Genomic DNA, 16,394 nt, shown 5'->3' with positions numbered 1-16,394 from the left:
CTTAATGCTTCCCTCCTCTCCATGAGGATGCCCATGGCCAGTGGCTGCTCTGTCATGGCCCAGCATTGCCCTGGCAGTCTGACCACGCAGGCACTCCAACATCAGGGAGGCACAAGCATCAGGCTGCCCAAGTGTCCCCTGGCTCCCCACACTCAGCCAGCCCCCAGCTCAATGGCTGCAATGAAGCACCACAGTATGGGCCCTGTGGACATCATCAGGGAAAAATCAAACCCAGGGCAAGGGCTGGGAGGGAAGGCAAGGATCCAGGCAGTGCTGGTAGGGAGGGGGCAGCAGAAGCAGCAGCTCCAGCCCAGGGCAGGCCCATGTGCCCCTGCCAAGGCACACATAAGCTCACTTACTCCAGGGCTGGACTCATCCCAACCCAGCCAGGGACTGCTGTCATGCTCATCTGCCCCTTCTGCTCTGCCCAACCTCCAGCCCCACCAGTCTCATGTCCCATGGGCAGGTCTCCATGCCAACCCACAGGGCCCATCCCCTGCCACAGTGCACACACAACACCCCTACCCCAGCCCCTCCCTGGTGCTAGATACACAGGCCTCAGCCATGAAGCAGGGATGGGCTGAGACCCAGGGAAGAGGATGTGTGCCCAGGCCCTGTGTGCCAACTGGGTGAGGTGTGGCTGGCATTACCCATGTAGCCGTCCTGGTCCAGGTCCCCGAGTGGTGCAATAGCGGTGCCAAAGCGGCCGTACACATCGGTGCCCGTCAGCTTCTGCCAGGGGTTGCTGTAGGGACGTCCCAGCTGCAGGTACAGGTAGACGCGTCCCACCTCATACAGCTTCCGGTCAGAGCGGTGCTCCATGTACAGCGGGGCCCCCACCAGGATATCGTCTTTCCTGGGAGACAGGGACAGCTCAGACAAGGGCAAAGCCCCAGCCCCAGAGCCATGGCCTGCTTGATAGTGGGGTCAGAACAGCAGGGCTGGCCCACAGGGCCTAGGCAGGGTTACAGTGACCCCAGACGGGGGGCAGAGATGGGGACAATGGGGCCAGGGGTGCAAGTCTCTGGAGTGCCCACATTCACTGCTCCCCTGGGATGAGCAGAGGGTGCCCTGGCTCCCTGCCCCTGCCGCTGTCAGCACTGAGGCTGCAGGACACTGTCATAACCTGGGGTTCTTCTGGCTGAGTGCTCTGGGAGCCATGCAGAGCTGTCTCCTATCTGCTTGTCCCCAGCTATGGACAGGTGGGGAGGGAGCTCACCTACCTGTGCTTCATAAACAGCAGCAGCTGGCATGCGCAGCTCTCCTGAATGACCTCCAGCCCATTCCCTTGGCCCAGGTAGCATGGGGGCAGCCTGCAGCCCTTTGCCCTGAGAGTGAGGCCGAGCCCCTCCTCAGTTTGCTCCTTCCCCTGGGGCAACTGGGGGAGCAATAGGTGGCCACTGGACCACCACAAATGGGGTGGGTGGGTGGTGCCCCTGCAACATATGGCTCTGCCCCTCTCCTGCCTCCCATCCCCTTTGCCCCTGCTGGAGCCAGAGCCTGCCTCATGCCACGCTGTACCACCTGCAGTGCACACCAGGTGGCAGCACAAACCCAACATGAGGAATCAGGAGGAGCCTGCCAGACCCAAAAGCAAGAGGAGAGCTGGGAGCATCAGAGTATCTCCAGGGCAGGAGGGCAAGCAGTGCTGCCCAGTGCCTCCACCCATCGTGGGGCAGGCCTGGTTGTGCCGTGGAACCATCACCAGCTGCAAGGTGTCTAGACTGTGCACTGGGATTTGTGCAGTTTATGGGGCTGGGAGACAGGGGATCTGGCAGGGCTCCCTCCCTGTGTGCACAGCTCCGAATGAGGCTGAAGGGGGTGAAGCAGAGGCTCCAGGGGCTGAGCTGGGCCCTGTTGGGGTCACCACAGACAAGCAGCACTGGGCATAGGGCTCAAGCTGCTCACTCACGAGCACCTGTCACCCCACAGGTTTCTGCATCCACCCCTGTCAGTGCAGTGCAGGTCACTCTGGACACCCTCAGCTCAGCCTGCAAGACTCAGGGAAGGCCCCTCTCTGAAGCCACTGGACGCCCCACCTGCCCCAACAGTGTTGCTAAGACCTCAGCCTGGCCCTGGAAGGGGGAAATGCCCTCACCCATCTCCATTGACATCCGCAACAGCCACTGTGTGTCCAAAGTAAGAAGCAATCTGGAAGACATGAGGTGAGGGTGAGCACTGGGCTGAGCCCGGACCCCCAGTCCTAGGGGTGCTTGTCTTGAAGGAGGACATTGCATGCAGGGGTCATTGCATGCAGGGGGCCCAAAATCCCAACCCAGATCCTCTGCTTCCCCAGCCCTGAGTTCCCCTCAGAGCCCTGCCAGTGCCTCTCAACCTGACCCATGTTTCTCGGAGACTGATAACTTAAGGGCAAGAGGCAAGTGTTTGGGGCAGTGCAGTGGGGATCATCCAGTAGGGGTCAAGGCTGGGGTCCTATTTGGGGACAGAGTGGGTGATGTGGCAGGTTGTTACAGGGCAGGGTAGGGAAGCAGGGGCTGGTGCCAGGGGGTTGCACTGGGGGAGCAGGAGCCCTGCTGGGGGGAAAGCAGGGAGTGGGACGGTGCTGGGGGCTGGTACCTGCTCGCTCTGGATATTCTGCAGCAGCTGCAGCTTCTCGTAGGTGCTCAAGATCTCGACCTGCCATGGGGAGAAACAAACCAGCTAGGAGGGACTGAAGGTAGCTCCTACCCCAGGGTAGAAGGGACCTGCCCTCTACATAGATTCCCCTATGGAAGAGCAGGGCCCAGGGCCCCACGCCATCCTCCTGCCTGAGGGCACTTCCCCAGGTACCAACATGGGTCTTCAGGCCTTGGCACCTTAGGGAGAAGCTGCTACCCCACCTGAGCCCCACAGTGCCTCTGTGGCAGCAGGAGGGAATTACAGCAGGACCAGGCAGAATGACAGCAGCCCCCAGTGCCTGGGTCTGTTCCAGAACAGCTTCAGTGCCCTGGACTGGGCAAGAAAACCAGGCCTCCGGGCTGGTCAGTGACATAGAGGTGGGGACAATACTCACTCCACCTTTGGTGTTGTATTTGTTGGGGACGCCCACCACATACTCTGCAAAAGAAACACACAAGCCCTGTGTGAATGGCCCAGGACCCTGCCCCAAGCCTAGGACCCCAACTGCACTTGCTCCCTGTCACCACTGACTAGGCTCATTTTGTGACCCCCTGCAAGAACTGGGGGGTTCCTTGAGGGACCAGAGGGGCATGAGAAAGGAGCACTGCCTGGCCTTGGCTGGCTCTGCAATGCCCCTCAAAGAGGGCACTGCCCATGCCCTGGATCTGGGGAGATTTGGGCACCTTTGGCCTACACACCAAACTGGGCATCTGGTAACTTCATGGGTATGGTGCCCAGGCCAGACAGGTCCTGCAGAGCCACCCCCCAGGTCAGAGACAGAGGCACAGTGGGAGAAACTCCTGGGGGATGGCTAAGCCCAGGCTCTCTGGTGAGTCAGGTATGAGACAGGAGAGCAGCACTGGGGCCACAGGTCCCATTTGCCCGTGGATTGTCAGCTCACTTGGAGGGAGCCTCTGTGACCAGCTCCACTGAGAGCTGTGGTGCACAGAGACTAGTAGGGGGCAGGACAGTGGGGAAATGCCTGCCAGCTGTTGGCAGGGAGTGAGACATCCCCACAGTATCATGGTTTGAGGACCCCAGCTGGCAGCCCCAGGGGAAGGGAGCCCAGTGCAGCATGGGACAATCTGTTGAACACCAGAGCTCCTAGGGAGAAGAGAATGAGGCACCCTAGCACACAGGGCAAATCACCATACCTGCCGTCCTGGGATCCTCGTCAAACTCCCCCACAGCTACTGAGTACCCTGAAAGGGAGAGAGACTTTGGATTAACTAACTCACTCCCACAAAGCCCCATCTACTGCACATGATATGGGCAGAGCTGTCAGCATGTGGAGGAGAGATGCCAAGGGGTAGGGACAGGGAAGAACTAGCAGTTAGGGCAGGAGAGCACCAGGACTCCGGGGTCTCTTCCCAGCTCTGGAAGGTATGTGGGGCCTGATGGGTTAGAGCAGGGTGGCTGGGAGCTTGGACTCTGCCAGTGACTTGTGGGTGCCTTTGTGCAAACACTGCTCTGCTCTGTGCCCCAGTTCCTCAGTGGTGAGGAAGGTGTGAAGTTAAAGACCAGCTGGGGGCAGTGGGCAGAAGTGCTGTCCAGTGCCCACTCACCTCTGTATGAGTCTTCATAGCCATGGCGTACCTCCTCTGACACCTGCTCCTCCTTGACTGACCAGATCATGGCAGTGCCGCGGTAGGAGGACTCGATTGCAGACAAACTGACTGTGAAGATCATCCCTGAGGGCACATCCAGAATCCTCAAGTGAGAAAGTGATTGGGATGGGGGGAGGTGGCAAGACAACATTAAAGGGTTAATGTCCCTTTCCTCTCCCCTATCCCATGCACAGTGGACTCAAAGTCACTCAGGCCTTCCTGGGCCTGTGCCTGATGAGGGGTGGGATCTCTGGTTTCATAGCAGCTAGAGTCAGGAGGGACCTGAACAGATCATCTAGCCTGACCCCCTGCCACAGGCAGGAATGAATGCTGGGTTCACAAGACCCCAGACAGGTGATCATCCAATCTCCTCTTGAATTTGCCCAAGGTAGGGGCGAGATCTCACTGGCTGGTTCCACTAGCATTTCCCAGCTGCAGGGAGGCATGAGCCGCAGGCACCTCCTTGCTCCCAGGGCCATGACCAAGGCTCTGGGAGGTCCTGCCGCACTGAGCTGGGGGCCTGGATGTCATGGAAGTTGGATCAACACTGGCTGGGGCTTCTAGTCAGAGCCTGCTCCCAAGTATCCCTTGGCATGGGCAGCAGCAATGCCTCCAGCTGCATTGTAGGCAGGGGCAAGACACAAGGAGGGGAGAGGTGGGCAGGATGGCTGGTGCACATGTGTCACCCCTCTCTGGGTGGCTCTGCAGGGAGATGAATCATGCCAGGAGGACATTGGGTCCTGCCCTGCCAGGAGCCCCAGGAACTCATGTGGCTCGGCCCCTCCCAGAGCAATAGAGCCCAGGCCTGGCCTGGGGAGGAGCAGAGGACACTTACCATCAAAGTAGTATCCTCCTGGGGCCCCCAGCACCAGTGTGCCAGTCTGCAAGGGAACATATAGCCCTCTGGGAACATGCACACGCCTGGGCACACATCCCTATTATAGGCATGCACATGTATGTCCACACACATGCATCCCTGGGCACATACATGAACACTGCCTCCCCCAAGCACCAACCTCTGAGCATAACCCCCATCACGGACACACATACCCATGGCCTGCATGCGTACCTCCAGAGCAAACACACACACCTCTAGGAGTGTGCACCCCCACCCACTCAGAGGTATACACACCACTGCCTCCCCATGGACCTAGGCACCCACAAGCACACATGATCCCACATTGCAATGGCTCCCGCCATGGTCCTACTCACACTAGTGACGGTGGAGCTGAAGCCAACCTCACAGTACCGCTTGTCATTGTCTGTGGAGAGGGGCATGAGGAAGTGTTGGAGCTAGGCAGGATAGGAGCTAGGGGATGCTGTGGGGGCTGAAAAGCGGTGGGTTTTGGGTTCCTCATTCCAAACCAGACCTCAGCCGTGACCTGATAGCAGAATCCAAGCTGCTATTTCCAGGCTGGGGAGGCCCCAGCTGACCCAGGAAGGGGTGGACAGTCCTTCTGTATGTTCCTGCAAGGCCTTGGGGACAAGCTCCTGCAGCACAGGGCTGAGCTGGGTCCTAACTAGTCAGCCCTCTGGTCTTCTGTGGGGCAGCAGGAGATGCTAGGTTGGGCACCAGCATGTGGACTGTGATCAGGTCTGACACAGCAAGTGCAGGACAGCATCTACTCCGACCTGGTGCCTCTCACATCCATCTGGCTGCACCCAGACCTCTGGGGAACTAAGCATAATGTGAGACTATGCCCCAACCTGCATGCTTGCAGGCTGGGCACCAGCCCCAGCTGTCTGGCCACAATTTTGGTTTGACCACGTCCACGTGGGCTAAGGAGGAAAGGCCCAGCTCCCGCTAAGCACCAGGGCAACAGTCCCTGAAGTCCTGGCACAGCAGGGTACACTAGTACTCAGCTCCTCACAGGCACAAAGGACACCTATACACATGCTGGATGTCTGCTGAGATGTGTGCCAATTAGCATTAGATTAATTGAATCTGTGGGTGCATGTTAACATGCTCTAGCAGCCTCCATGTCACACACACGCTTCAGAGTGGTGGCGAGGGTGCTTTAACTAAACCTTGTCATATGAGCTATAGTCCAAGTACCCTGCCACCATTTTGAAGCCTGGCATGCTGAATACGTGACACTGCGGGCACTTTTAATTAGAGTGGCTCTCGGAGGTGCTCTAATGAAAGCACCGGCCCTCCCCGCCCCCTAACCCCACAGCATGTGTATAGACACCCAAAGTTATTAGGAAGCGAGGTAGAAAACAGGTAGAGGAGGAGCCCTGGGTTTCCCAGGCCCCAAGATCCAGCCCCCTGTAATGGCAACTACAGAGAGCACCCAGACTGAGCTGGGACTGGCACCAGGCTGGGGCTTGGTTGTTGCCTGGCTCTGCCTCCTCTCCCTGGGAGAGTTTGGGAACTGAAGTGGAGGGAGTCGGGCATGCTGGGCACTGAGCGCAGTGGAGGCTGGGCCCAGCTTCTTTGTGCTTCATTTTCCCCAGGGTGATGCTACTTTACTGGGGGTTGTGAGGGCCTGGGCATGAGCGTTGGTAGTGATGGGGGCAGATAAGCTACTCCCAGCCAAACAGTGGTGAAAGCAGGAGCCTGCAGCAGCACACAGCTGGGGGCAATGCAGGGACATCCATTGCTCTCCAGGTACCTGCGGATATAGCCTGTGCACACTCAGAGTCCCTGTGTCACACCCCATCTCTACATGGAAAAGTGCCCCAGGGTGAGGGGTGGGGGAGAGTGCGCATTGGTCTCAGCAACTGGCCCTGGGGAATCCCTCACTCACAGTAGCCATCCGTAGCATACACTGAATCCATCTGGTGAGAGCGGCAGGGCGAATACTCAGCAAAGTGGCTCAGGTTGTTGGAGGCCATGAAGCAGGTGCCGACAGGTGTCTTGGTGGCCTGTGCCTGTGCCAAGTGGTCAAAAACGTTCCAGTGCTGCAGGGGGGCGCAGGCCTGCAGGGCACGGAGAAGACCCAGCTAACGCCCAGGCACCTCCTCTCCCCCCCCCTCCTCCCCCCCAATCGACTGCTGGGAGCCATTGCTCTCCGGCATCTTGCTGAGAGCATGGTCCCATGCTGGCCAGGCCCATCTTGCCCCTTCCACGCACCCCCCCCCCTCCCCGGGCCATCAGCAGGTGATGCTGGAACCTCTAATTGCTGGGCTGTCTCTGCCCCAGACTTCCCCAGCTTCCTTCATAACGAGCCACCAACATCCACATTTCCCTTGTATCTCCCTGCCAGGGGCTATCCAACCCTCAGGACCAACATGCCATTTATTTGGTGAACAGCCACATAGTGACTGCAGGCCAGGATGCCTGGTGGGACTCTGTTCCCTGGTGACAGCTCAGAGGGAAGGGCTGTAACCAAATGTACCAGCCGCCCCCTCCTCTCCCATCACAATGCCATGGGCTGGCTCCCTAGTGGCCACAAGCAGCCAGCACCTGGACATAGGGTCTCCCCTTCCTCCATCTCCCACCATAGGTGCCCCTTACAGTCTCCCAGTCCAACCCAACTCTGCTGGCTCCTTCCAGAGGGACTGTGCTGCCCAAGGATCTGTATTGTCCATGGGACCCACCACCATGTTGCTCTTCCAGGTGCTCACGGATGCCCCGAACCACTGGTGTGATTTATAGTTCTTCAGCTGGAAGTCAAATCTGGACTCCACCTGATCCCCTGGGGAGAGCAGAAGCTCAATTAGAGAGCCGGGCTGAAGCTGCCAGGGTGGCACTAGAGACCCCTGACCCACCTCAGCCAAACCTAACTAGGGATGCACCTCCTCCCCACAGCCTGGCCAAAAGCTGGCACCTGCTTTGTGGGAAATCTGGAAATCTTGCCTCTCCCCACACACATGCCAGCACCAACTCTGCTCCACACTGGGAGGGATGTCTCTGCCCCTCCCCACGCCCACTCCTATCTCCCCCAGTTTATCACCAAGTGCCCTGGCGCAGGCTAGAGGCAGGAAGTTCAGCTCTCTCCGCAGCCCAGCAGGTGCTCACTTTTGCTGTCAAATGGTATTTCGTAGCATGGCTTCCCGTGGGGCGCCCAGGGGCATAAGAACACGGCTCCGGGCTCAATCACATCAAGTTGCGAGGTGTTAGCCTTCGGGGCTCCCACCACTATATTCATGCTGTGGGCACAAAGAGTCACCCATGTCAGGGCCAGGCATGTACCCCTGCCACTGGGCCCCCGCAGCATCACATGCAGGCTGCTGAATGGGGGTTGAGCAGAGCCCCCAGGGGAGGTAGAACAGACCCTGATCTAGGGTCTGGGGACTCTGGAGGGCTCCTGGTCTAGAGAATCCTGCCAGCCCAGCTGTTCTGGCTGCCTTTTGCTGCCCATTGCCTTCCACTCCCTGCCCAGGCCTCTGCTGCTTCATTCACAGACTGTGAGGAAGTGCCTGGTATCAGGGAACGACTCAGAGCCTCTTTGCCCCATGCTGCAATGCAGCCGTGGGACCGAGCAGCTGCATATTGCAGCACTGCCTGCCATTTTGGGACTGGCAGAAGAGGGCAGCCCTAGAATGCCCTGGGTCCCTAACAAGGACTCATGGCTGCCCTAGAGCAGTGTTTCTCAAGCCAAGGGTTGCAACCCAAAAGTGGGTTGCAAGAATATATGAAAGGGTCACGAGCAAACTTTAAAAATGGATTCTCCTTTAAAGGAGAAAAATGTGGGAAACGGTGGCTTTTCCCTTGCAGGCTGGCAGAGTTCCAGCTTGTGAGGGGCTGCTTGGCACCCCCCCCCAATGCCCCATACACCCCCCTTCTGCCCCACACACCCACCCCCTGCCCCAAATATTGTGGGGCTGGAGCCTGTAGGGCAGTGGGTTGGGAGTGAGGGGCACTGGGTCGGGACTGGCCATCCATGTTTACAAATAGGTCCTGGTACAAAAGAGGTTGAGCACCACTTCCTTAGAGGACTGGGATCTCCACTACAGCAAGGACTGTGTAGGAGCAACCCAACAAGTGCTGACACTGCAGGTGCCCTCCCAGGATTGCAGGTGTCACCGAGGCAGAAGCAGCCCAGAAAGCTACTCCTAGCAACTCCAAAGGGAGTGGGCTGCTCAGACCCCACTATGGGTAGCACATAGCCTGAGCCCTAGCACTCTTGTAGAAAGGGTTCATTTAGGCTGCGGGCACTGGTGCTGGGCACACTCCTGGCACAGGGGTGATGATGTGACTAGCAACCCACAGGCTGCACAGGCAGCAGGGCCCTCTGCCTAACAAGCAGTCCTATGGGGGACAGTGGACCCCAGTGACAGGGCACCTGGACCCCCTAGACACACTCAGATCCGTGGCACATCCTTGGGGGAGCTAACCTGGGGCTGTGCCCAGCAGATGCCACCTGCCAGCCTCACCACTCCTCTCCTGGGCTTCCAAAGCTACAAGAATTGCCCTTGCCCACCCCTACTCACCCTCAGAGTGCCCCAGGCCTCAATTGTGTCCTAGGGGCACAGGGGCAGAGTAGAGATGGGCCCAGCCCTGCCCCATCACCCACCTGCCATTGCTGGCTTGGAGGAAATCCATAGAGAAACCAAAGTAGCTGCGGTCAGGCCCCGTGTACACAGTGGGATAGCTTGAGCGCAGATTGAGGGCTTGCACCAGCCATGGTCCCTGGGGAATCAGGAGCAGCTGGACCCAGCAGCTGAGCCAGATGGGAGGCAGCTGTAGCCCAGATGCACAGTTTAAAGCCATCATCCTCTCTTCCCTCCTTCTCACCAGGGAACCAGTGCTCTGGGTGTTCCCTGCAGCACAGCACTGGGGCAGACAGGCAGTGCTAACACTCAGTGACATGGCTCCTGCCACTTATCAGGGCAGTCTGTCACAGCCCCCGCCCTTGCCCCTGCCCCCAAATCAGCTTATCAGGGGGACACAGCAGCTTCTGGCAGGAATTGGGATAGGAAGAACCCAGTGTGGTCCCCACTCTGCAACTCACCCAGCCAACTGCCAAGGGCCTGATGCCTATGCTGTGTGGGGTATGGGCTAGGCTGAGCCCTGCCAGGAAGGACAGGGGAGGGGATGACACACTGTGGAGGCCAAGAGTGCATGAAATGGTGGCGGGGCTGGAGAAGGGAGCTGGGAAACCATGAGGGTTGCAGCCCTGATGCATTCAAACCCCTTCCAGGGGGCTTAGCCTTCTCTGCCTGGAGCGATCATGCTGGGCTATGCACTACTCTGGACATGTGTGTCCCTAGCATCACAGGTGTCCAGAAGCAGCATGGGGTTTGGGGCTCCAGGCAGTGCCTTTGTTTGGACAGATGTGCCCAGGGTGGTGGCTTGACAACCCCAACACCCTGCACTCCCTCAGCCTTGGTCAGCTGGGTGTCACAGGTCCCTCGGTGCCCAGTAAAGCTAGAATCACCCATGGATCCAGGGTGAGGAGGAATACAGAGAACAGGGTGCACCAGGGCTGAGACATGACACTCTGGGCTTAGCAAGCCTCCCTGGCCAGGAAGGTACAGAGCAGCAGTGCTTAAACTCTGCCCCCCCTTGGGCCAGATCCAGCCCATGAAGCTGTGTCATCCAGGCCAAGGGGCTCCCCACAGGTCTGAAAATTTGGAGGAGGAAGAGCAGTGGCAGCAATAATTGCCATTCTCCTGGTGCCTAATTTTCAGAGCTGAGGGAAGCCCTACAGGCCAGATGACATGACCCTGTGCACAGGGTCTGTGCAGTGCAGAGCTGGATTTAGTGGAGGATGGATTGGGCCAGCACCTGGACAGAGCGGGTGTATGGCCAGATCTGGCAGACTGAACCCACACTGGATCTGCTTGGCAGACCTGGAGGTTTGAGCACCACCAGCATAGAAACCACTATGGCTAGACACCAGTGGGGACAGCTGCCTTGTGCCCTGCTGACCCCTCAGTAGATGCAAGACTCTCCTCTCCCAGCCATTACAAACAAATGCTGCTATGCACTGCTCTGCCCCACAGCTGGCTGCATCTTGCCAAGACTGGCAGAGCTGCATATCCCAGTCACTCTCCCTGTGCCCTGGAGCCTCCACCCTGGAGCTGAACACCAGTGCTCCCAGTACTGAGTATGGCTCCCGCCACCAGGAGCAGAGATGTAGTCAGCTGTGTTAGTCTGAAGTCACGTAGAAGGCAAGGGTAGATTTGCACTGTATAGCCCAGCGCTTCTCAACCAGAGTGCTGGGGCTGTCTGGATGAGGTTCTAGCTTGTCCCTGCCTGAAGGATCCCCCACCCCCATCATTCAGCCCCTCTGTAAGCAGATCAGCACCATAATATACACATTAGTTGATGAAATGGAATACCACTCGATCACAAAAGTTATGGAGAGGTGACTCGAGTCCAAAAAGGTTGAGAACCATTGGTGTAAATTAATGAGAGAGAAGCCTGAGGTTGAGCCCAAGCCCACTTCATTAGATGTGTCCCTGTCTCTCTCAACTTTGGTTAGTCTATGAAGTGAAACAGGCCATGCAGTGAAGTGGCTCCCTTGCCTGCAACAAGCAATCTCCCTCTGAAGCACAGAGCTTCCCATACATAATGGGAATAAATATAACTCCTGGCCCAGCTCCTGCTCGGCCCTCCAGGCCAGCATAGTGCAGTGGGATGGCAGGCATCCTGTGTTGCCCTATCTCTATGCTCCAGATGAAGTCTGCTTGACCACAGTGGAAGCGCCAGCGCAGTGGGATGGCAGGGGCCTCCATCCCAGTGCAACAGGAAACGTTTGAGGCAAAGTCCCTGCGTGCAGCTTTACATGAAAGTCTTGCTCAGCTAAGTGTTCCCTGCGCAGCTCAAGCCAGTGGGCTGGGGCCTCATTGTCTTGTCACGAGGCTGAAGTCAGTTCCTTATTCCTTATTCCCGGTTCCTTTTTCAAAGCTAATCTAGACCCAGTAAAAACTTGTTATTAATGAATTCTACATCCTAAAGAGAGAGAATTTCATTAGCTATGCATATGTACTAATTAATATGTAAAATAATATCCCACATCAGGTACAGAGCCCTAAATGAAGGTCAGATTAGGATGGGATTATGGGGAAAAATACTTCTTGGGCCACCCCAAATTTTGTGGTGGTGCCACTGGGGGACTGTCCCAAAGAATCCTGACCACAGTCCCACCCAGCCTAAAGCATGGTTTGGCCATGCCAGGCTGCCAACTAATAGCCCCCATGCCCACTATACTAAGTATAATGTCTTAAATAAGGAACTGGCATTTGGGGTTGGGATTATGGCTAGAAATTCTGCTTGGGCCACTCATCAGAATATATCTGTGCCACCAGGGGACTGTCCTGGACATCTGTGACCAGAGACTTGCCCAGCCCAAAGTGCAGTTTGGCCATGCCAGGCTGCCAACAAACAGCACCCCAGCCACTGTGGTAAATGTATGGACCCGAATAAGGAACTGGAATTTGGGCTGGGATTATAGGTAGAAATCCTTGTTGGGCCACCCCAGACAGTAGCCCAACTGTCCTTCTCCCTCCCACCACTTAAATGTGGTCCCACTCCTGCCCCCTCCCCACCGCTTCTGGTCCGGCCTCGCTCCCCTCCTTCCCCCCGCAGCCGTTTTGGGTCCACCTGGCCTGTGTCTGCCTGCCTCCCTTTCCCTCCCTCCCTGCCCCCCGTCTCCCTGTCCCTGCCGGTTGTCTGGGGAGCATCCAGGACAGGTGCCCACCGTGATGCCCCACTGGCCCTCAGGCAGGGAGGCAGGGGCAGCCTGGCTGCTTGGATGGCTGAGGCATGTACCCCAATGCCAAAATTCCCCAGCAGTGGTGCAAATTTGGGCCCGCGCAACATGTGCTGCCCAGCCAATCGCCACCCACCCTCTCAGGGGTGCACGCGCAGCTGGCTGGAAGCATTACAGAGAGACATACAGACAGACACGCAGACAGCCAGACTAAGCCTTTTATTATGTTAATAGATATGGGGGCTGCAGTTAGCAGCATGGCATGAAGAAACTGCGCTGTGGGCCGGGTAAGACTCTGATCAGGGATGTCCGGGGGAGTCCACCGGTGCCACAGTCAGTGTGGGGTGGCCAGAAGGATTTCCATTTCTAATCTCAGCCCAAAAAGAGTTCCCTATTCAAGCCAGTGTCCTTAGTACAGTTGCTGCAGGGAGTGGGGTGCTCTGAGTTGACAGCGTGGCAGAGCCAAACCACGCTTTGAGCCTGTTAGAGGTGTCCAGGAGCCATAGAGTCATGGTGTGAGGTGGCCCAAGAAGCATTTCCATCTCTAATCCCAGCCCACAAACCAGTTGCTAATTCAAGACCATATACTTAGCACAGTGGCTGGGGTGCTGTCAATTGAGAGCTTGGCACGGCCAAACGGTGGTTTGTGTCAGACAAGTCTCTGGTCAGAGATGTCCAGGAGTGTCCCCCAGTGGCATGGAGATGTGTTCTGGGGTGGCCCAGGAAGGATTTCTAGCTATAATTGCAGTCCAAAATCCAATTCTTTATTCAGGTCCATTAATTTAGCACAGGGGCTGGAGTGCTGTCTGTTGGCAGCCTGGTATGGCCAAACCATGTTTTGGACCGAGCAAGTCTCTGGTCAGAGATGTCCAGGACAGTGCCCCGATGCCACAGAAGCATGGCATGGGGAGGGCCAAGAAGGATTTCTGGGTATAATCCCAGCCCAAAATCCAGCTTCTTATTTGGGTCCCTATACTTAGTACAGTGGCTGGGGTGCTGTCAGGTGGCAGCCTGGCACGGCCAACCCGCACTTTGGGCCGGGCAAGACTCTGGTCAGATGCGTCCAGTAGAGTCCCCCGGTTGTGCAGAGGTATTCTGATGGGTGGTTCAAGCAGATTTTCTAGCCATAATCCCAGCCCAAAAGCCAGTTTTATTTGGGTCCAGATACTTAGCACAGTGTGGGGGATGGTGTCAGTTAGCAACCTGGTGTGGCTAAAGGGCGCTTTGGACCAGGTAAATCTCTATTCGGAGATGTCCAGGAGCATCCCCTGGTAGCACAGAGACATGGTCTGAGGTGGCCTAAGAAGGATTTCTGGGTATAATCCCAGCCCAAATTCCAGTTCCTTATTCGGGTCCAGATACTTACCACAGTGGCTGGGGGGCGTGCTCTGCATTTACCACAGTGGCTGGGGTGCTGTTTGTTGGCAGCCTGGCATGGCCAACCCGCACTTTGGGCTGGGCAAGTCTCTGGTCACAGATGTCCAGGACAGTCCCCTGGTGGCACAGATATATTCTGATGAGTGGCCCAAGCAGAATTTCTAGCCATAATCCCAACCCCAAATGCCAGTTCTTTATTCAAACCATTATACTTAGTATAGTGGGCATGGGGGCTGTTAGTTGGCAGCCTGGCATGGCCAAACTATGCTTTAGGCTGCGTGGGACTGTGGTCAGGGTTTGACTGTGGTCAGGGTTCTTTGGGTCAGTCCCCCAGTGGCATCACCACAAAATTTGGGGTGGCCCAAGAAGTATTTTTCCCCATAATCCCATCCTAATCTGACCTTGATTTAGGGCTCTGTACTTGATGTGGGATATTATTTTACATATTAATTAGTACATATGCATAGCTAATGAAATTCTCTCTCTTTAGGATGTGGAATTCATTAATAACAAGTTTTTATTGGGTCTAGATTGGCTTTGAAAAAGGAACTGGGAGTAAGGAACCAGGAATAAGGAGCTGGGAACAAGGAACCAACTTCAGCCTCATCAAGGAGACATACCCTTGACTTTCTTAATTCAAACTGGTGGGAACTGCTGAGCCCATCCCTGCCCGAGTACCATGCAAGAAACATGCATGTCAGCATCAGCCTCCATGTAGCCCATGCAAAGTAGAGGGGTGCCATGTGCGTGTGTCCACATTCACAGGGCCACTAGGCAGTCTGGGGAGCAGCTGCCCCCAGGTAAATCTGGGAGAAAGGAGCAGGGGGTGGTAGTGAGGGAGGGAGTTGGGCACGGCTGGGGCTGGGACTGCTGCCCAGCCAGGGCACTGTGTGGGGCTTGGGGCCATGTACAGCCACTGGGCCCAGGTGGGGAACAGGATGGGACCACAGCTGGCTTGTCTGAGGGGCAGGCTCCCCATCACTGTGTGCACTCCTGGGGGGAGGTGGGGTCACATGCCCTGCAGATTTAGGTATGGGATGGGTGCAGGTGTGGGTTGCCTGCTTCAGACTCGGGCTCCCCACCCTGCTGCCCCCCCCCCGGTGTCTCTGTGGCTCAGTGGGTGGGACCCAGCTTAGCAGGGCCAGGCAGGGAAGCAAGGTGCCACTGCCATGGTGAGGCACCTCCTGCTCACTCGGCAGCAGCAGGGGGCACAACTCCGCACCACCACTCCCGCTGCTGCTGGGTAGGCAAGGGGTGCCCTGCCATGGCAGTGCAGGGCTTATGGCAACACCAAACTTCCCTGCCCGGCCCTATTCTGCCAGGTCCTGCCCACTGGGGCATGGAGGCCCTAGGGGGAAGAGCAAGGATCCCCAAGCCAGCAGTTTGCACCCCTTCCACCGATGGGCTCCACTTTGGCTGTGCCGTCCATGGGGGTGGGAGAGCCAGACTGTGCCCTTTGCTCCCCGCTAGGGCTGCTGCAGCCGCTGCCTCCTGCTGACGGCAGCCAGGGTTGGGGTGCTGCTGTACAGGGCAGGGCTCTGTAGCCCTGGTAGCTGGGGGCCCATTCCAGCAGGGCCTGGGGGCTGTGGGTGGAGTGCGAGGGGCAGCAGCAGGGCTGTGGCTTGGAAGTGAGAGGCAATGGCAGGGGTAGGGCACTGGCACATCAGGACTGCTCAGCACCACAAAGCAGCATTGGGGGACAGTCACAGCTGGACCCATGTCCTGATGAGTGAAGGGGGCAGGGGGAGCTCTGATTTCCCATGATAAACACAAAAATCAAACACCAAAATTAATAGGTATTTAGAATTTATTTTACTGGAGTGATTGAGGCACTGGTAGGCCTCCAAATTGCTTGAGAAAACCAGGATCCCCGGACATCACACAGCAATCCACAGGGGCTAGGCAGCAATGAGCTGAAAGGCAGACTTGAGGCATTAAGGGCCTTAACAGTGAAGTTGAGCAGCGTGTGGTGCAGAAGGAGCAGAGCCCAGGCAGCTGGTTACAGAGCCAAATACACTACCTGATGAGGAGCAAAGCCACCCCCCCCTCTATAAAGGAGAAGCCACTTCTTCCCCTCCTTTTCTACCTCCTCCAGTGGGGAGACAAGCCAGAGCAGCCTGCCTGACCAGCCCAGGTTGAGCAGTGCATGGGGTGGCGCTGGTGCTCTCAGCATAAAACGACCACG

The 16,394-nt window shown here is 57.2% G+C and overlaps 1 protein-coding gene across 3 annotated transcripts in view; it reads right to left on the bottom strand.

The window, feature by feature from the left end:
• Positions 1-9,911, bottom strand: part of ITGA2B (integrin subunit alpha 2b) — a 23,111-nt gene extending 13,200 nt beyond the window's left edge. The window contains exons 1-12 of one of the 3 annotated variants that reach the window (XM_014521179.2): positions 9,689-9,911; positions 8,191-8,321; positions 7,770-7,867; positions 6,977-7,148; positions 5,439-5,488; positions 5,062-5,107; positions 4,185-4,310; positions 3,774-3,821; positions 3,014-3,057; positions 2,578-2,637; positions 2,099-2,151; positions 651-856 (exon numbers count right to left, since the gene is read on the bottom strand). In XM_014521179.2, coding sequence (XP_014376665.1) covers positions 651-856; positions 2,099-2,151; positions 2,578-2,637; positions 3,014-3,057; positions 3,774-3,821; positions 4,185-4,310; positions 5,062-5,107; positions 5,439-5,488; positions 6,977-7,148; positions 7,770-7,867; positions 8,191-8,321; positions 9,689-9,888 — 1,234 coding nt within the window. In that variant the 5' untranslated portion in view covers positions 9,889-9,911. The remainder of the gene's footprint in view (positions 1-650; positions 857-2,098; positions 2,152-2,577; positions 2,638-3,013; positions 3,058-3,773; positions 3,822-4,184; positions 4,311-5,061; positions 5,108-5,438; positions 5,489-6,976; positions 7,149-7,769; positions 7,868-8,190; positions 8,322-9,688) is intronic. The other 2 variants (XM_025207276.1, XM_025207277.1) reach the window with 2 other exon arrangements.
• Positions 9,912-16,394: the final 6,483 nt, after the last annotated feature.

Source organism: Alligator sinensis, unplaced genomic scaffold, assembly GCF_000455745.1.
Source record: "Alligator sinensis unplaced genomic scaffold, ASM45574v1 scaffold919_1, whole genome shotgun sequence".
NCBI lineage: Eukaryota > Metazoa > Chordata > Crocodylia > Alligatoridae > Alligator > Alligator sinensis.
The sequence above is the reverse complement of the archived record's forward strand: the minus strand, read 5'-3'. Positions and strand labels throughout refer to the sequence as shown.